General features: G+C 38.7%; 1 protein-coding gene across 8 annotated transcripts in view; it reads right to left on the bottom strand.

The window, feature by feature from the left end:
* KLF12 (Kruppel like factor 12) overlaps positions 1-21,462 on the bottom strand; it is a 1,158,470-nt gene that overhangs the window by 272,657 nt on the left and 864,351 nt on the right. For all 8 annotated transcript variants that reach the window (XM_042927869.1, XM_042927832.1, XM_042927842.1 and 5 more), the window contains one exon: positions 21,395-21,458. In XM_042927869.1, the coding sequence (XP_042783803.1) occupies positions 21,395-21,427 (33 nt within the window). In that variant the 5' untranslated portion in view covers positions 21,428-21,458. The remainder of the gene's footprint in view (positions 1-21,394; positions 21,459-21,462) is intronic.

A 21,462-nucleotide genomic window follows, 5' to 3' on the forward strand; every position in this document is an offset into this window, starting at 1 on the left:
TAATAAAAATGTATACAGAAAATTTAAAAAGATAAAAGTTTATCTATTTTTCACCCTTAATTTTTGGTTAATATTTGAAATCTGGCAAGTATAAATACAATATATCTAAAATTTATTTTCATTAAACTGGAGAGCAATATGCAAAAGAAAGAAACTGGACCACTTTCTCACACCCTACACAAAAATAAATTCAGATGGGTTAAAGACCTAAATGTGAGACCTGAAACTGTAAAAATCCTAGAGAACATAGGCAGTAACCTCTTTGACACAGACCGTAGCAACTTTTTTCTAGATGTGGGAGGCAAGGGAAACAAAAGCAAAAATAAATCATTGGGACTATATCAAAATAAAAAGCTTCTGCACAGTGAAGGAAACAACAAAACTAAAAGGCAACTACGGAATGGGAGAACATACTTGCAAATGACATATCCGACAAATGGTTAGTATCCATATAAATTTAGCAAAGTCACAGAATATAAAATCAATGCACAGAAATCTGCCGCATTTCTATACACCAATAACAAAGCAGCAGAAAAAAGAAATCAAGGAATCAATCCCATCTCCAACTGCACCAAAAACAATCAGACAACTAGAAATAAACTTAACCAAAGAGGTAAAAGATCTATACGCTGAAAACAATAGAATACTTATGAAAGAAACTGAAGAGCACACACACAAAGAAATGGAAAAGCATTCCATGCTCGTGGATTGGAAGAACAAACATTGTTAAAATGACTATACTACCCAAAACAAGCTACACATTTAATAAAATCCACATTAAAATACCACCAGCATTTTTACACAGCTAGAACAAGCAATCGTAAAATTTGTATGGAACCAAAAAAGACCCCAAAAAGCCAAAGCAATCCTGAAAAAGTAAAAAAAAAACAAAAACAAAAAACAAAAAACACCAAAACCTGGAAGCATCACAGTTCTGGACACTGAGCTGTATTACAATGCTGTAGTCATCAAGACAGTATGGTACTGGTGCAACAACAGACACATAGATCAATAGAACAGAACAGAAAACTCAGAAATGGACACACAAATCTATGGCCAACTAATCTTTGACAAAGCAGAAAAGAATATCCAATGGAAAACAGTCTCTTCAACAACTGGTGTTGGGAAAACTGGGCAGCAACACACAGAAGAATTAAAGTGAATCACTTTCTTGCACTATACACAAAAATAAATTCAAAATGGATGAAAGACCTAAATGTGAGACAGGAAACCATCAAAATCCTAGGGGAGAACATAAGCTGCACCCTCTTTGACCTTGGCCACGGCAGCTAATACACAAACATACACACACATACACACACAATAGAATATTACTCAGTCATCAAACAAAATGAAATCTTGCCATTTGCAATGGCATGGATGGAGCTAAAAGAATGTATTATGCTAAGTGAAATCAGTCAGAGAAAGACAAATACCATATGATTTCACTCATGTAGAATTTAAGAAAACAGATTAACGTTTGGGAGGGGGAAAAAAAGAGAGAGGGAAACAAACCATAAGAGACTCTTAAAGACAGAGAACAAACTGAGGACTGATGGAGGGAGGTGAATGGTGGATGGGCTAAATGGGTGATGGGTACTAAAGAGGACGCTTGTTATGTTGAGCACTGGGTGTTATACGTAAGTGATGAATCACTGAATTCTACTCCTGAAACCAATATTGCACTGTATGTTAACTAACTAGAATTTAAATAAAAATTAGAAAAGAAAAAAAAAGGTTAGTATCCAAAATACATAAAGAAAATAAAAAACTCTATGCCCCCCCAAAAAACCAAATAATCCAATTAAAAAATGGGTATAAAACATAAACAGACATTTCTCTGAAGAAGACATCCAGATGGCCAACACACACATGAAAAGATGTTTATCATCACTTATCATCAGGGAAATGCAAATCAAAACTACATCTGTCAGAATGGCTAAAATCAACAACACAAGAAACAACAGGTTTTGGCAAGGATGTGGAGAAAAAGGACCACTTGTGCACTGTTGGTGGGAATGCAAACTGGTGCAGCCACTGTATAAAACAGTTTGTAGGTTCCTCAAGAAATTAAAAATGGAACTACGCTGTGATACAGTAATCATAGCACTTGGTATTTACTGAAAGAATACCAAAACACAAATTCAAAGGGATACATGCACCCGATGTTTATAGCAGCCATTATTTACAATAGCCAAGATACAGAAACAGCCCAAGTGTCTATCAATTGACAAATGGATAAAGAAGATGTAGCATAAATATGCAATGGAATATTACTCAGTCATAAAAAAGAATGAAATCTTACTCTGACAGCTTCGAGCCTATCAATATAGCCCCGACTTCCTAAGTTTCCATCCTGGAACTCTCTCCTGAGCAACAGGCTCAAATACATCTGCTGGAAAATCCCCTTGGGTATCTCCTAGGAAATTCCAATCTCATGGGTTAAAAAGATCTCATTGTATTTTGCAAACTTGGTCTTCCTAGTAGCACCACCCCGCCGCCCCCAGTGGCCCAAGCTGCACCTTTATATCATTTCTTACGGCCTTATTTTCTTCAACACCATATATACTGAATAACTAAATCTTCATGACTTTATCTCCTAAATTTCCTTCAAGTCCATCCAGTTTCTCCATCCCCACAGACAAGCCTAGACCAACTTCAAGAGGGCATCATCATCAGCCCTTATCTGGTGGTTTTCCCTTATTTCTCACTCCAACCCATTGATCATACCCTCAGGAGTTCACTAAAATGCAAATCTGATCATGCCAATTTCTTCCGTAAACCTCTTCAAAAGTTCTTCTCTGTTTTCACAGTAAATGAGTTGAACCACATTCTTTATTTTCACTGGGAAGTCTTCACAATAATTACCCGAGTAAATCTAGGTCGAGTGCCCCTGCTCTGTGCTGTCACAGAACCACATACTTCTCTGACCAACAAAGCTCTTCTCACTCTGTATTGATAAATGCCTTTGTGTCGGTCCGCATTTACTACTAAACTCGGTGCCATCACATCCTACTCTCACCATATTCGCTGCTGGAAGACCAGAAAAACTGGCACTGTGCATGGCACACAGTGAATCATTAAAAAAAAAAAAAGAAAGAAAGAAAGTTTACAGATAGGACTGTTTAGAAAAGCTCTTTCACAGCATACCCATACAGTGTTAAGCTTATCCCCCCTAAAGCAGCAAGGATGAAAACTGTTTCAGAGAGTATCAATATACTTTAGAAAAATAAATAAATTCCACAGGTACGAACTTAGAAGCATGCCTATCACTTCAAGCCTGGTAAATGATCATTTCAAGGAAACAGTGGCTCAAGGTAGAAAATGGAGCTTCACACATTCTATCGCCTTTCACACCCATTCACCAATAGCCCTCAAGACTTCCAATGAAACAGAACTTTGCTCTATCTCCATCTCAGGTGTGACCACTCCAAGCCAAGCCACCACCATCTCATGCTGCCCTACAACAGCCTCACTGATTCGTTTTTTGCAACTTTCGAATTCATTTCCCATACAGAAGCCCATGTTATTTTTTCACAACTCTTGACCATGTGAATTTCCTGCTTGCAATCTTTCAAAGAATCTGCGGGCATTTAAAGTAAAACTGAATCACGTCCTTATAACGCTAAAAGTAACTAAGTGGTTGGAGTATGTATATTAAATTCCAACAAAAGAGGCATTCGGGCAAAATGGGTTATAAAAAAAAAAAAAAGAAAGATCACTACGTAATGAGACACAGGGTCAGTTTTCTAGGAATATTAAATTCTAAATGAGTATTCACACCTACTTAACATAGTTTAAAATACATAAAGCCAAAATAAACAGAAATAACAAGAAACTGACAGAGCCATGATTTTCATTAGAGATTTCAACTGAATCTTTCACTCATGGGTAGATTAGCCAAGCAAAAATCAGTAAGGTCAGAGAGATTTTGAGCAAAATAATTAAAAAGCTTTATCTACTGGACAAACATAAAATGATGTACCCAACAATAGGAAAACATACATTCTTTTCAAACACATACAAAGCATTTACAAAAAACTGTTCTTGAGTGAGGCCATATAGCAAGACCGTACAGAATTATGATCAAGTAAACAACATGCTATAAATACAACACAATGAAGTAACACTCAAAAAATAACTATGTAACTAGTAACTAAAAAATAACTATGAGTACATTTAGAAATTCAAACTTCTAAATAATTCATGATTCTAGAAGAAATTAGAATGGAATACAGAAAATAAATAGGACCAAATGATATAATGAAATTATACACTGAAATGTCTCAAGTATAAAAATGTTGAAAATTAATTAGCTCAGCAACTAAATCTGTAAGACAAGAATGTGAGAATAAACACAGAGAAATTTTAAGAAAAATAAAAACAAATAAAAAATTAACAAACTGTAGAACAAAAACACAATAGAAAGAAACAACAAATAAAAAGGAGCTCTTTCAAAAGCTGATAAATTCCTGGCAAGACTTATCAAAGGAAATAAAAAAAGAAGAAAGTAAAAATAATCATTGTGAAATAAATAAAATGAAAAGGGAGATAAAAGTACAGAAACAAGATTAAAAATATAATAGGGAGTGCCTGGGTGGTTCAGTAGATTGAGCATCCGATCTCAGCTCAGGTCATGATCCTGCAGTTTGTGAGTTCCAGCCCCAAACGGGGCTTGTTGCTGTCAACACAGGGCTCCCTTTGGAATCTCTGTTCCCCGCCCCCTGCCCCTACCCTGTTCATGCTCTCTCAAAAATAAATAAAACTTTAGTATTATTAGTAATATATAGATGGGGCACCTGGGTGGCTCAGTTGGTTAAGCATCTGACTTCGGCTCAGGTTATAATCTCACGGTTCTTGAGTTCAAGCCCTGCATCCGGCTCTGTGCTGACAGCTCAGAGCCTGGAGCCTGCTTTGGATTCTACGACTTCCTTTCTCTCTGCCCCTCCCCTGCTCATACTCTCAAAATAAGTAAACATTAAAAAAAAAATTTGTGTGTGTGTATAATTAATGGACAACTGTGAACATCCTTGTTAGGGGCTTAGTTGTGTCCCCCCAAAATTCTCATGGTGAAGTCACAGTACCTCACAATGTGACTGTATTTGGAGACAGAACCTTTAAAGAGGTAATTAATGTAAAATGAGGTAAAATGGGTGAGTCCTAAGGCAACACGACTGATGTCCTTAGGAGACATTACGACACAGAGGTATATAAAGGAAAGATCCAATGAATAGTCCAGGGAGAAGGCGGCCAAGTATGAGTCTAGAAAAAAGGCCTCAGGAGAAATCAACTCCATCACACCCTTATATGGGACTTCTAGCCCCCAGAGAAGAAAACACATTTCTGTTAAGGCCACTCAGTCTGTGCTATTTTGTTATGGCAGCTGTGGAAATTTAACAGGATCTTTACACCAATAAATTGGAGAAAAGAGAACTTTCATGTACTGTCAGCAGGACTTTGAGTGGGTACTGCCACCATGGAAAACAGTATGGAGGTTCCTCAAAAAATTAAAAATAGAAATACAATATGATGCATTAATTCCACTACTGAGTATGTAACCAATGAAAATGAAAACATTAATTCGAAAAGATGTATGCTAACCCCTGTGTTTACTGCAGCATTATTTACAATAGCCAAGATATGCAAGCAACCTAAGTGTCCATTGATAGATGAATGGATAAGATGTGGTATACGTACACAATGGAAAATTGTGCTGCCATAAAAAGGAGGAGATCCTGCCATTTGAGACAACATGAATGGACCTAGAGGGTACTACAGTAAGTGAAATAATTCAGACTGAGAAAGACCCTATGACTTCACTCACATGCGGGGATAAAAAGAATAAACAGAAAGCAGAATTAGACCTATAGATGTAAAGAACAAACTGATGGTTGCCAGAAGCAGGGAGGTGACAGGATGGGCAAAATGGGTGAAGGGGAGAGGGAGATACTGGCTTCCAGTTATGGAATAAGTCACAGGAATAAAAGACACAGCACAAGGAATACAGTCCATGATACTGCAACAGTAATATACAGGGCCTGCACTTGTCGTGAGCATAACAATAACATACTGAGTTATTGAATCACTATGTTGTACACCTCAACCTAATGTCACTTTGTGTGTCAACTACACTTTTTCTAAAAAAAAAAAAGTAACAAAATGAGTATCAAAAAGGTGGAAAGAATAGAAATTCCTACTGCTAGAGAAGGGATAAAGTATGGTACATATATTTTTTTTTTTTTGAAGTAAAAAGAATCACTTTACTCAAATTTGAAGCTTTCATGATTTTTTCTTAAAATCTGGTGAAACTAATAAAACCTAGTGTTTTGGGTGCACATGTAAGAATGAAGATATATATATATATATTCTTACTGCATATATATGTAATATACAGCATATACACATTTTTGTAGGGATTTATAAATCCTGGAGGAAGAAGAAATTAAAATTTTCTCAAGGTATAAAGCGAAATTATTTTGGACCCTTGGAAAACTGTGTAACAAGGCTGCTGCTGAAGTCTCCATCACAGTTATTATTTCTCCTCAATCCAGGAATACCGAAGGTAGACCCAGGAAAGGAGGGAAGAAAGGCACCAGCTAGTCTTCCTTTTCCCTTCCTTGGTGGGCAATCAGCCATCTCTACTTGCTACACTTTTTACAGTTGCCTTCCAAACCCAGGATGTGGGCCTATCAAAATACATGTAAAGCCCCTGGTATAGGCATGACCTAGAAATGTGCAAAACTCTTCAACTGACAATGCTTCTGTATCATTCATATTAGAAATAGAGCCAGGGATGAAGATAATTCCCCAACTTTTGCCTTTTAGCTTCTTATAAGCCAGGTTTGGAAGGTGTGGTTGACTAAGGAAAAGACTGATGTCTTTGGTTTGCAAGCTTAAGATAAAATTCTTTTCAGCTGTGGAAATCAGTAATCTCACCACTATGCATGCATGACTATCAAAACCAAAAATTTTGCATAGCATAAGCAAATCACAAAAGAACATAAATAGTATGTCACTACTTACACGCTGTTCCAAAACAAACAAAAGTAAACACTATATAGCTCATCAACATATACTTAATAATTGAAAAAAAGCAAAGAAATTATAGTACAAAATTCAGGATCATGTTCATGTCTAAGACTAAAACGAGTCTTTAAACATAGGGAACATTCTATTTCTCAAGTTGGGTTTCTCTTTGTTACATGTCTTATAAAATATATCGATTACGTATATAATTTTATATCTATCAAATACTTAATAACTTCAAGAAAGTATCTACCCTTACTTTTTCAACTAGAAAAAATTCTAAGTGATTAAATATGAATTTTCAAAATCACTGATTATGAAAAAAATTGACACAGTTGGCTAGAATTTGCTTTATTAAGACTATATAGTCATCCTATAACACAAGCAATGGTTTTAACACAAGAATTGAAACTTACTGAAAGCATAAGAAGTAGAGGGTAGAAGAGAAATCCTCAGAACACTCAACTAATCAAACTAAAAGAAAAAAAGGTGTATTATCCAACAAATGGGCTATGTTGCTAGCTGCCTCAAGATAAAAGTATTGAGCTATCACAAATGCAGAGATTAATAATCATAAATATATTTAGTACAGAGGAGTAATATTTTTGTATTTTTATATTTAACCATAGCCTAAGCAGTGAATTCAGAATACCTCTACCGTAACATCAGTGTGATTACGAAAATCCTTCTCTTGCCATTTTCCAGTCTGTAAACCAGACCTTTTCCTCGGCCACCACTGACTAGAGACATGTTTCAGGTTTCGTGTGACCCATTTCTCAATTTTTCAGGATCCCCTCTGTCTTTCTCTTCCATCACACATGAACACAACTCTAACACTTTCTTCAAAGAAGGAAAAAAGTATCAGAGAAATCCATTCTCATGTTCCCTCTCACATTCTTTCTTCGGTTCTCATGCACACTCCACCCATCCGTTTATTTAGACATTCACTAAAAAGATATGTACCTGGTACCTTTGGCTTTAAATTCAGAAACGGGCAAAAGTACTTGCTTCAGCTGGATTTTTGAACCTGTGAATTGCAAATAACCATGTTCCCTTTCTGCCTTTCTTTCTCCCAAACCTCCCAGTCCATAATGGGCTAGGTAACCTTGAGCAAGTAACTTCATTTTTACTGATCTTTTTCCTCCTATGCGTTATCCAGTTGAATGAGATAATTCTTATAGTACCGTCCAACTCCAAATTTCTACATTTCCAAGATATATGTTTGAGATTTTCAGCATTACTTAAGAAGAAAAGCTAAAAGGAAGCTGCTGTTGATGCCAACAATATTATCATCTCCTTGAAGTACAGCCATGCCACCCTGGACTACTTAACAAGACTGAGATGACAGAAGAAGAATGACAATGAGCTAGCCCACTGGTCCCACCTCCCACCTGGTCAACATTATTTCAATGTGGAAAGAGCAACTGCTGGGGCTCTAGCTGTACCTCGATTCGACAGTTAAAGGCAAAGTACGGTTGAGATTCAATTTCTCACTCATAAAGCATTAGAGACTTTTCCACTATAATTAAATTCCTGCATTACAACCACATGCATGGTTTCCAGCAGAACAAAAAACAAACAGCTTTTGTATAATTGATTAGAACCGGGGAAAAGGAGTTTGTCTCCCTCTTAGCCGCAACAGAAATCTCATAGCCTTTTCTGCCTCTTTGCCTCCCCTGGATTATGTGCGCCCAACTGGCCAGCAGTGGGCTGCACAACTGCCAAAGTGCATGCCAGCTCCACCCGCAAATATCTGACTGATATCCCAGTTTTCTTCAAACTCTGTGTGGAGAGAGGAGAGGTAAGGTGGGGCTGTGGTAATTATCCAGTTAGACAAGTGAGCATTTAAGATGCATTCAAGTCCTGGTGTGGAACCAGAACTTAGAAATGTAAATCTATCATTTAATTGCCTAAAAGGAAAAAAAAAAAAAAAAAAAAAAAAGTGTTGCTTCCCTTCCTGTACCTGCAATCAGTCTCTTTTCTTCCCAAGCAGACAGCTTCACAAGGACCATCTCTACAATCATCTCCCTACTGGGGCCGTTCACTTTAAGCGGCACTTTTAGAAATGATGTACAAATAAATGTTACAATACAGAGTTTAGACTGATGCAGCCTTCCTACTAACTGCTGCGCAACTGTCCGTAAGTCCCTCAGCATTTCAGAGACAGATAAACGCTGTCACAGTCACCAATAACAAATCTGGCCAGCAGCCACACTCCCACCTCTTTCTACCACTTTCTCTGTCTTAGGATGAGGGTATGATGGGGAAGAAAGGAATTTCCAAGCACAAATATGATACATTCTACAGGTAACATTTTCTGTCCTTCCTATCTATAGTTTGGCAACATTAATCCCCAGAAGTGGTCGCCACTGGAAAAAACAGAGGCTACAATGGAAATAACCAGGTAAAATATCTTCATTCATAGGATCCTGATGTTTAAGAAATAGGAATTACATTTGCAATTCAGTGTAAAAGTAATCGAATGATTAAATTAAAATTTTTAAGTTGAAACTCAGAAAAATCTAGCAAGCGTCTACCCATAAACTAGAATCAATCTCTCCCTCCTTCCCTCTCTCTCTCTCTCTCTCTCTCTCTCTCTCTCTCTCTCTCTCACACACACACACACACACACACACACACACGCACACACACGGCATACATGTGTAAATATATAAACTGGTCTATCCCCACAAGTAACTGAACTTTTTTCAGCAATCTAATTGTTCTTATTCTCTGTTTAGAATTCTACTTCTGAATTCGCTCAAAGTCGCAAAATAGAGTCAGAGCCTTTCTGGGGTTATAGATGAAGTTCTAGGAATTTAAGGCAGGTCGTTTTCAAAAGCTTTTCTTTTTCTCTCTGAATCCAATCAGAGGCTAGTTCTCTACTTTCACTCACTTCATCAACTGCTCCTTTATTGTACAGGATTTGCTAGTCCTGTGCTGGGGCTCAACACAGACCTCCAGGAAATCTCACCAGGATATGAGAGGTGACAGGTGGGATGGAAACCACTTGCCAGGCCAGCTCTGTGGCGGAGAAGCTGCCTGGGGCACCACCAGCTTGCCTGTACTTCGGAAACGGCAGGCTGCAGCCCTTTGCCCTCCAACAACCCACACTGTATCTCCCTCCTGTATTATTAGTGCCTCCTGGTCTGAATTAACGCCCGCCTCCTTATTAACCGTCCCCAGACATGGTGACCGCCAGCTACTGCCCCCCCCACCTAGCCTCTAACCTACCGCTGTACCTGGTATTTTTCATTCATACACTGAATACCAACTTTTCATATCACTCACACTCGCAATCTTGCTCCAACCTTCGGTACCTGGGTAAGCCCTTGATGTCAAGACAACTCACATGTTTCTACCAGGCAGACAAATAAATCAGCCCCCCGCCCCTTTTTTCTTGTGCTATGTTTTATCTTTCCTGCGCTCTCCACTGCAGCTCCCTGCAGCCTCAGGGCCCTGGCCTGAGCCCAATCAGTCTATCGCATTATAGACGGACGGTCAAAATCTAGCAGAGTCTCAGCCCCTAGTGACACTAACAACTGTGTCAAGGACCACACAAGGCCACAATTGATCCTGCACTCTTTCACCAGATGAGCGAATCTGGAGAACAGTGAGCCTGGGCAGATGGTTTTCCAGAGCAGATGAGCCTTCTCTGTGTGGGCCTTCATCTCCATGACAAGGCTGCATCCCAGGGACAGGGCTTCAGGTCCTCAGACGGAACCAGCAGGATCACAACGAGTACAGAACTCAAAAGGTGTATGATCTATGATCTCCAGGTGGAGGGCAGGTGAGGAAGGAGACCAGCACGTGAGAAGGGAGAGAAGCAATGGGAGACAGCGGATCTGAATGGCCACAACTTAGCTGAGCTCGACGGGCACTTCCCAGCACTGCCTTCCCCCCACGATGCCCCAGCCCCTGGGTTATCAGGACGGCCTGCTGAGACACAGAAGGGAGACGTGCAGCGGCAGTCACATCCAGTTCACACGCAGAAGGTCAATACCGAGCTCCAGATGCAGGCACAACTCACACACACGGTTGCTGGTGTGCTGCCGCACCTTGCAGGTCCAGGGCAAGTCTGCCCATATTGCTGCAGCTCCCGCAAGATCTCTCCATCAGCTCATCTGATTACCAGGCCATGATGTGTGTAACTCGGGGCGGGGTGCCAGCTTCTCCTCCAGTCTGCAGCATCCCCAAGGTTGGAAGCTTGTCCACAGTGAAGAATCTACGTGGGGTCTGCTCATCCTCCAGTGTGCCCTCACTCTCCTGCTCATCCTTCCTTCCTGCCCTGCAGACTCCAGGTCTATCACCAAATATACAGAAGCAACAGCAACCATATATATCATGCTTAACTAGTTGCTACAACTGGATGAGGTCAAATCCAGATGCTAAATCCCATATTCTGTACCATTCCCATGCCCCCATTTCCCTGATCAAACCATGACTGATACCGAATTTGGTACCAGAACTAATTCAGGAAAACAAAGCATGTTGAATGTTAACAATCAATGGACTTCCAAATTGGAATCTCTGTGAGTTCTACTTCCATTAGGCTGTAAGGTATCCTGACGGACTAAATTATGTATAAGACAAAGAACTGCACTCATTGTAGAGTCAATAATTATTCATGATTTTATTAAACAAAAGTCCCTTTAGAGAAGAGTGAGAAATTAATTCTTAGCTAACATCAGCTTAGGGGAGGGAAAAGAGGTTACTTTTTTTTTTAATGTACATATGTTGATAATATAAAATTAACCACATAGATATTACACTTCCATAAATGCTTTTAATAATCAATTGCTATGTTGCTTTAATACTATAACGTTCTCATTAAATCAACACGGCTTAACTAAAATGGTCATGTTTAAAAGATGCTCATATCATTTTTATGATCACTCTTGAAATTTTCTGGTAAAATATATCATATAATGACTTTGATAATGTACTCTAAATAGGATGACATAAAGCTGAGCAGAAAAATGACTATAATCGAGTGTCCAGAGAATGAAAATGTGTGAGCAAGTGAAAGCATGAAAGCAGATGAGGCAAGAGAGAGACAGAGGAGAAGGAAAGAGAAAATTATTTGGACACAAAAATGAGCTTCAACAGATTCTAGCCGAAATATTTAATGACATCACTGAATATCACATTTACCATGAACTGCAAGAGGAAACTGTACAGGGCACTTTTATGCTCAGCCAAAGAAAAGAAAATATACTTCGTATTTACTGTGAATTTTTTTTTAAATATAAGATTGTAACTTTTTCTTGGTTGCGCCTATTTCCTCCAGTCAACGTGACACCGTCATTCAAAGCCAAACGTCGCTTCATATGCGAACCCATCCATGGCCCACATCAACTCTGTTTCATGAGATATATTATAGTATTAATCACATCAAATTGTAGTAACTTATTCTGCCTGTCCCTGAGATGACGAAGACTTGAGGTCAGAGTCTAAATTTAATTTGAATGTGCAGCCCCGTGTCTAGCAAATAATAAATGCTAAATATAGGTCTGCTGGATTAATCACACTGCGGGATAGGTGTGATGATTAATTTTGTTCAACCTGACTGGGCCACAGGGTGCCCACGTTAAACATGATTTCTAGTGTGTCTGTAAGGGTGTTTCTGGAGGAGATCAGCGTTTGAATCGGTGAACTTAGTAAGTAGCCTGCCCTCCCCAATGTGGGTGGGTATCACCCAATCGGTTGAGGACCCAGAGAGATCAAAAAGTGAAGGAAGAGACAAGCCAGTCCTTGCACACTTAAGCAAGGACATCAGCCTTCAGTCTTTGGACCTGGATTTTTATACCGTTGGCTCCCCTGCTTCTCAGGTCCTTGGACTCAGACTGGAATTGTACACTGGGTTTCCAGGGTCTCCAGCTTATGGATGGCAGATCATGGGACTTCTCCGTCTCCATAATCACATGAATCAATTCCTTATAATAAATCATATCTATCATCCAGGATATATACACCTCCTGTTGGTTCTGTTTCTCTGGAGAACCCTGATTAATAGGAGAGGAGGTGTTGGCATTCTATGCATGAACCAACCACCACAGCATATCCAATGTCTTCAGGAATTTTATTTCCTCCAAGAAAAAGCCCAATGTATCTATTCCTTATCAACAGAGAGGAATAATTTGGAAGTCCTCAGTCAAACCCCAAAACCAGAAGCTGACAATATTAAGTAGGACACCCAGTACCCCCCAGGTGTGCTGCTACATCCCAACAGATCTTCAGTCAAAGGAAAAAATATATACAAATACTGGCCCGAGTAGCAAATTTTCCGAAATACAATTAACATGGCTTAAAATAATAAAAACAGCCATTTTAATGGGCACTTAGTAATTGCCAAGCAATATGCAAACACATTTAACCTTCTCATTTAACCCTCACAAGAATTTTCTCCTTTAGCCTTCACAACCAGTTTGCAGAGAAGGCATGACTATCATCATTTCCACATCACAGACAGGACAATCAAGAATAGAAGCCAGGTGAATCCCTGACACAGCCACAGTGAAAAACCAGGAGGCTTGAGGACACAGCCAAGCTCTTAAACTCTACGGCATCTAACTATTACTTACTGATGGGGCGCCTGGGTGGCTCAGTCATTTAAGCGGCCAGCTTCGGCTCAGGTCATGATCTCATGGTTCCCGGGTTCAAATCCTGCATTGGGCTCTGTGCTGACAGCTTGGAGCCTGGAGCCTGCTTCGGATTCTGTGTCTCCCTCTCTCTCTGCCCCTCTCCCACTCATTGTGTGTGTCTCTCTCTCTCAAAAATAAATAAACATTAAAAAATAAAAATAAAAAATAAACGATTTCTTACCAGAAACGGCAATGTTAAGGATTTTTTATACCCTTCCTTTAACACTCACTGAAAAATTTTAAAGCAAATTTAGAAAAAATGAAAAAAGAAACTCCACCTTCTGTGAGAGCAAAAACAGTCAGAAACCCAGACTGACAAATAAAGCACAGCTATCAAAGACTGTGAAATCTGGGAAGCTCCTGGGAACTGACAGACACCTCCTCAGACCTCGAGCAAAACAGAGAATTTCCTAAAGGTAAAAATCACAGTTATGACCGGCCTATCCAGTGAAAGTAGAGACAGTCGTACTAAAAGAGCAAATACACAGACACAGCATTATCTTTTTTCCACCAAGTCCAGCTCGGTCATGAAGTGAGTCCACTTGAAATGGAAAGGCAGTCAGGAGCCTTTATCTCAAGAGTCCTTTACCGTATGATGGAAACAGGGATGACTCTGGAAATGACAGCTTTATTTAAAGAGTATATGAAATAACAAAGTCAAGTCAAAGATCTGGACTCCTCTGGCTCATACCCAAACTATTGGTGACCTTGCCCATGACACTACCTGCAACAGTAGCAAATACTGGCCCCATTCAAAGATGGGTAATGACCACAGGCCACAAGGGAACTGTGCATAAAAGCAGCAAATGTCAAAAGCAAAAGAGAAATATAAGTAAAAAGCCAGTGAAGGACAAACATCAACAGGAGGAATTACCCAAGGAAACAGATGAAGAATTTGGACAAATAACACTCCATGAAATAATAATAATAAAAAAAAAAATGTTCAAGAAGAAGTACAAGGGTTAGAATGATAAAATACAACTAAAACAGATGAAAATCAGCTGATAGCTATAAAATGCTAAGAGATGATACTATAGAGATGCTGTTTAAAAAGCCACCTCGGGAACTAAACATTAATGAAGAATTTGAATGCATTATAAGAAGAAAGGATCCTGGGAAAACACAGTAAGTGAAATCAAAAAGTTAAAGATGAAGAGGTGCCTAGGAGGCTCAGTCAATTGAACATCTCACTCTTGATTTTGGCTCAGGTCAAGGTCATGGTCTTGGGGATCGCACCCCACATCAGGCTCTGCATTGACTGTGCAGAGTCTGCTTGGGGTTCTCTCTCTCCCTCTCTCTTTCTGCCCCTCCCTGCCTCTCTCTCTCTCTCTCTCTCAAAATAAATAAATAAGCTATAATATCTATCTATATATATATAAATACACACACACATATATATATTTTTTAATATAAAGTTAAAGATGAAAACTACAGATATGAAAAACCAAGGAGAAACATTTTATGTATTTTCAGGATTACCAAAGAGGAGAACAAAACAAAAAGAAAATATATTTTAAATATAATTTAAAAGTCTGAAGATATAAAAAGAGACTGTTTCTCAGAGTTTAATGTTAGGATCCAGGAAAAACCGACACAGAATCATAAAAGCTAAGACAAAATCGATGAAGTTACTGAACTTTCTAGCAAACTAAAAATAGTCCATAGACGTCTGAACAAAACCAAAACAAGAACAAGTAAGATGTCAGTTTGCTCCAGTCTTCACGGTGACACCAAATGCCAGATAGAAATGTTTCCATATTTCTGAGAAAAATAAGAATTAAGACTAAATAGCTTTGATAATTATGGTTCATAATCCCTAATAATAAAGAAATAAATGGTAATAACCTTAATCTTAAAAGGGTAGTCAAACAAGAGGAGAGAAAAAGGGTGTAGAAAGTAATGTCATCAATTCTCCCATTTTTTTCCTAGCAAAAAGTCAAACGATGCTATTTAAAGTTAAATTCAGTCATTTAAAAAAACAAAAAAACAAAAACCCAGAACTGAAAGGGGTTTTATCCCCTTAACTTTTTTGTTAATTGAAGCATAGCTGACATACATATTAGCTTCAGGTATACAACATATTGATCAGACAACTCCATTCTATTCATTACTCAGTGCTCACCGTGATAAGCATAGTTAACACCTGTCTCTATATAATGTTATTACAATATTATTGTCTATATTCCCTGCACTGTACTTTTCATCTCCATGACTTAACTTATAACTGGAAGTTTGTACCTCTTAATCCCCGTCATCTATTTCACTCATCCCCCCCTCAACCAACTTTCCTCCAGCAAACACCAGTTTGTTCTCTATATTTAAGAGTCTAGAGGTGCCTGGGTGGCTCAGCTGATTAAGCTTCTGACTCTTGATTTCGGCTCAGGTCATGATCCCAGGGCATGGAATCAAGTCCTGTATGAGCACGGAGCCTACTTAAGATTCTCTCTCCCTCTGCCCCTAATCCTCCCCCTGCTTGTGCAAGCGTGTGTGCGCTCTCTCAATAAAATTTTTTTTTAAAAAGTTCGTCAAGTAATAGCATCACATTGGTGAAAGGACACTATTTTGAAATTAATAAGTCCCTTCAGTTTAGGTTCAGTTTCTATGGTGCAGTCACTCTGGAAAATAGTGTGGAAGTTCCTCAAAAAAATTAAAAATAGTTCTATGCTATGACCTAGCAATAGCACTGCTAGGAATTTACCCAAGGGATACAGGAGTGCTGATGCATAGGGGCACTTGTACCCCAATGTTTATAGTAGCCAAATTTCAACAATAGCCAAATTTCAACAATAGCCAAAACACAGTGGCCACTTTCAACAATAGCCAAATTGTGGAAAGAGCCTAAATGTCCATCAACTGACAAATGGATAAAGAAGATGTGGTTTATATATACAATGGAATACTACTTGGCAATGACATCTGGCCATTTGTAGCAACGTAGATGGAACTGTAGAGTGTTATGCTAAGTGAAATAAATCAGGCAGAGAAAGACAAATATCATGTTTTTACACTTATGTGAATCTTGAGAAACTTAATAGAGGACCAGGGGGGAGCGGAAGGGGAAAAAAAAAAGTTAGAGAGGGAAGGAGGCAAACCATAAGAGACTCTTGAATACTGAGAACAAACTGAGGGTTGATGGGGGGTGAGGGGAGAGGGGAAAGTGGGTGATGGCCATCCAGGGCATTTATTGGGATGAGCACTGGGTATTGTATGGAAACCAATTTGACAATAAATTATATATATGTATATATATATATACATATATATATATATATATATATATACACACACACAATAAATAAAATAAATTCCGTTTCTATTTCTTCTACTATATCAGAAGCAGCCTGAAAAAATAACTCATTAGAAAGACCAAGAATAAATACCATATTTTTTGTAAAACCAACTCTTGTATTTACTTTTACTTGTATATATGCACACAGAGAAGTAAATAATGTTCGCCATATGTTAAAAGGTATGAGGCAAGGAGATGATGGGGCTCTGCCTGCTTTAATGTTTTAAAAATGAGCAATGCATGGTCTTTTCAAATCATAAAGCCATTATTCTACTTCAATAATCGCATGATATTTCTCCCATCCTTGTATATCATTTTGTTCTCATTTCCCAGATAAGAGAAATTAAACATGCAAAGGTGAAAGGATTTGATGAAACAGTGACCCAATTCAGGATGATATTTTAATAAATATGTGATATACCTAATAGTTTTGATCATTATCAAATCTACTGATTTGGCTCAATAAGAGGAAGAACTTGTAATATAATTATATATGTCTGGAAATAGATTAACTGCTTCATACAGTAGGAAATTCCAAAGTGTGCTCAATGTGAGGTTGAAGTAACCAACCAACTCTTCTAGAAGGTGATCACACACCAGTCACACGTTAAGAGTTAGTGAGCTTTGAGGGCACTTCAGTTCTGAAAATGTTTGCCTTTGTGGTGCGATGTCATACAACAAAGCTGTGAACCTCTGTCTTCTGCTACAGAAATTATAGTATCAGTATCACACTCACATTTACAACTCTATCCTTTAAATCATTTTCACGAATATGTCATACTTAGGTACCCCCCATAACAACTCTTGACATAGGACACGTGTTCTTAGTTCCAGTATGCAGTTGAGAAAATTAAAATTCAGAAAGACGTCACTGGTCCATGATCATACACACAGATCACTGCAGAGCCAAGACTTGCTTTTCTTTGTTTTGTTTGTTTATTTTATTCCACGTTTATTGCCCAGGCAGCCACTCTACATACACGTAGAGGAGCCCAGCGCTGACCACGTGTTTGCATTTACATTACCTGGAGCTTTCTGAGCAACTATGCCTACTTAGTTCAACAGGGAATAAAGACTAGGTTGCTGCTATCTCTTCTATCCTGTGTGAGGAAAGAGCCTCGGAACGTCACAGAAAAGAAATTTAAAACAACCACGCTACGTACGCCCATCACTACGTTATAAACTTTTTTTTTTTTTTGTAGGAAATTAAAGCTTTCTCAGAAAAGCTTGCTATTGTCCTCACAGTTTCCAAATATAAGAAGTAAAAGTCATCCACTACAAATGCTGGATGGTTTAAGCAGCTGTTCATCAGAGGTAGGCACAGAGCAAAAGTTTTACTGTGAACTCTGATGAGCTGGGCTAACGTATATGCATGAGTGTTTTGGACACCTGCTCTACGCCAGCAGCTGAGAAGCACTTGGTAAACATATTGAAGCGGCTGGAAAACAAATGGAGCAGTGCCAGGTTTGTGGAGATGGGTCCACAAACAAGCCACCTCATTCACAAGGACAGCAACTGCTGAAATACATTCAAGAGCACATATACCATATTTTATGCCAATACTGGTGAGCAGGAAATAATGGAGGATGAGATCTTTTCTGAATTTATTTGAAGTTTAATAATGACAGACGGTAAGGGGACAAAACCAAGTGCAATGAAACTGAATAAAGGAACTTAAAAACTGAGTAAAGGAAAAAACTTCATGCAAATATATCTATTTTCTAAGGACAGAGAAGATCTTCATCTGTTCCTGGAAATAAACCTCTTGGTGTGGCCGCAAAAGGAATTCTGCAAATGCTATTTAGGCCATTTAAATATTAGAACCTAGGCAGAAAGGCACAACATGATATTCTGTGGCTCTTGGCAAGATTTTATCACCACTGGCAAACCAGAAATGTACTATATAGTTTTAAGAGCCACATTCAAATCTCTTTTCAATTATTAGACAGTGGCGATGTTTCTTCCACAGCGGACATTTTAAAACTTCCTCTTAATAGTGACCTTGTCAATACACCTAAAGTATATAAAAATTTTCAAACTCTGCAATTTTCTCCCAGAATTTTTTCCCAGAATCTCCCAAATCCCAGGCTTTGTTAAAACTAACAGCATCCGATTTAAGCAGGCTTAAAAAGAAGCACCAATGTATTCTCCGTTCTAAGGCATCTATAACTGAAAATACAGATCAAAAATATGAAAAACAGTAATAAGAAAAAAATAATCCTTGGGGCACCTGGGTGGCTTAGTAGGCAAGTGTCTGTCTGGCTCTTGATTTCAGCTCAGGTCATGATCTCACAGTTTTGTGAGTTTGAGCCCCGCACAGGCTCTGCACTGACAGCTCAGAGGCTGCTTGAGATTCTCCCTCTTTCCCTGCCCCTCCCTCGCTTGCATTCTGTCTCTCTCAAAATAAATAAATAAACTTAAAAAAAAAAAAAAAAAGAATTCTTTGTGACAAACACATTAAGTGAAATACTCATTGCTCCCTCCCCTATACAGACTTTTGAATAAGACTTTTATAAGCTAAGAGGCACAATCATTTAGAATGAATCACATAAGTTATAGTCAATCAAGATGATATTTTCAGAGTTTATCCTCAGGGTAAGTAGCAACACAATGATTCTCTTTGCCATCATCTTTAGTTGTCATAAAATTAGTTACAGAACAATGACACTGTCAAAATGTATAAACTCACAAAGTTAATACTGATCCATTCAAACATAAAAATTTAATAACCATCAAATGAAAACATAAAGTGATAGGATATCAACATCATATAAAAGGGATAAATACATCTGGCATGATAATGAGTGAAGAAGGTTTCCATGTTTACATAGGGATGAGACAGGACAATTTAAAGTTACTACCTCTGCCCCACTGGTCTTAAGGAGCACATAATATTAACTTTACGAATGGAATTATCAATGGGGTGCTGGTGTTAGTTGATGCCCAGCTCAAGAGTACCAATTGTTAGGGGCGCCTGGGTGGCTCAGTTGGTCAGGCAGCTGACTTCAGCTCAGGGCATGATCTCACGGTCTGTGAGTTTGAGCCCCGTGTCGGGGTCTGTGCTGACAGCTCAGAGCCTGGAGCCTGCTTCGGATTCTGTGTCTCCCTCTCTCTCTGCTCCTCCCCTGCTTGTGCTCTATCTCTCTCTGTCTCTCAAAAATAAATAAATGTTAAGAAAACATTTTTTAAAAAAAGAGTACCAACTGTTAAATTTTAAGGATCCTTGCAGGCTGGTTATTAAAATCACTGAAACCAGCCACAATGGGAATTGACAAGCACTACAGATTGGACCTCCACACCCCACCACCCAGAGCCCCTTTAACAGAACCTCACTGATCCACACAGAAATAAATACACAGTACGATTAATTCTCACAAAGTAAATTCTCCCATGTAGGCAATACTAGAGTCAAGAAAAAGAACATCACCATAAAACCAGAAGTCTCCCTTGTATCATCCGTGAATCAATACTCCCTCTAGGTGTCTGCAAATCTTCCAGATACAAATACTAGAAAGGAGTAATTTTAGCAACGACGAGGGAAGAAGAGAACATTAAACGAAACATATAACCTGGAAAATCATTTGGAAGCAACTGTGAGGGTGGGCTGGCAGAAAAAGACATGGCATGATGTACACAGACTTGACAAGAGCAGGAGCAGTGGAGAAAGGAAAATATGAAACTGCAGGTGTTGTGCAGCTATCCAAGGGTTATGAGACACATGTCTGTGTACCAAACCTGTTCAGTATAAAAACCTTACGAAATGGAGATCGTTGAACATACTGTACTTTTCTTTGTATCACCTATGATTTTTATATTATAACTAGCATGAAGTCTGAGAAAAGCTCAAATAAATGCCACACAAAAAGTGATGGCCAGCAGTTGATTACTGTTGAAATTCACAAGATTTTTTCTTTCCCCTCTAGTTTAGTGTGGCACCTGTCTATAAGGAACCAAAGTGAGAAGACTTTCCTAATCATCCCCCTCCTCTGAGCAAAGCTGATGGGCTGGCAAGAGGACAACATTTGACAGCAATCAATACTATGTCACATGGTGCTGGTATCAGGATTACGCTCATAGGAACCAATGTATGTTACACAGACTCTGGCTTCTTTGGTTTTTCTCTGTCCCAGTGAGGAGTTGTATTCAGTGGTCCTCCATTTCTTAATATTCATCAACAAGCTGACTCTCTAATTCCAGCTTAAGTCCTAGAAACTGATGACAGCCACACTTGCACAAAAGAGGGTTGCCTCCTTACAAAGGTCTTAATATTTAAGGGTTTAAAAATTAAAAATTACACTTTACAGACAGATGTATGGATCAGAGTATTGACCTCTGTCTCCTACACAGACGCAGAAGTGCTCTAATGAGAATCACTGCCACAAAGTAATGTGCAACAGAAGATTTTCACCAGAGTTAGAAAATGTGACCAACCAACCTTTATTGTTTTCCTCTTCATATGGGTATTCATTCATCCATTTGTCTCCAGAGTCACATTGATCCTGC

This window comes from Panthera leo, chromosome A1 (genome assembly GCF_018350215.1).
Source record: "Panthera leo isolate Ple1 chromosome A1, P.leo_Ple1_pat1.1, whole genome shotgun sequence".
NCBI lineage: Eukaryota > Metazoa > Chordata > Mammalia > Carnivora > Felidae > Panthera > Panthera leo.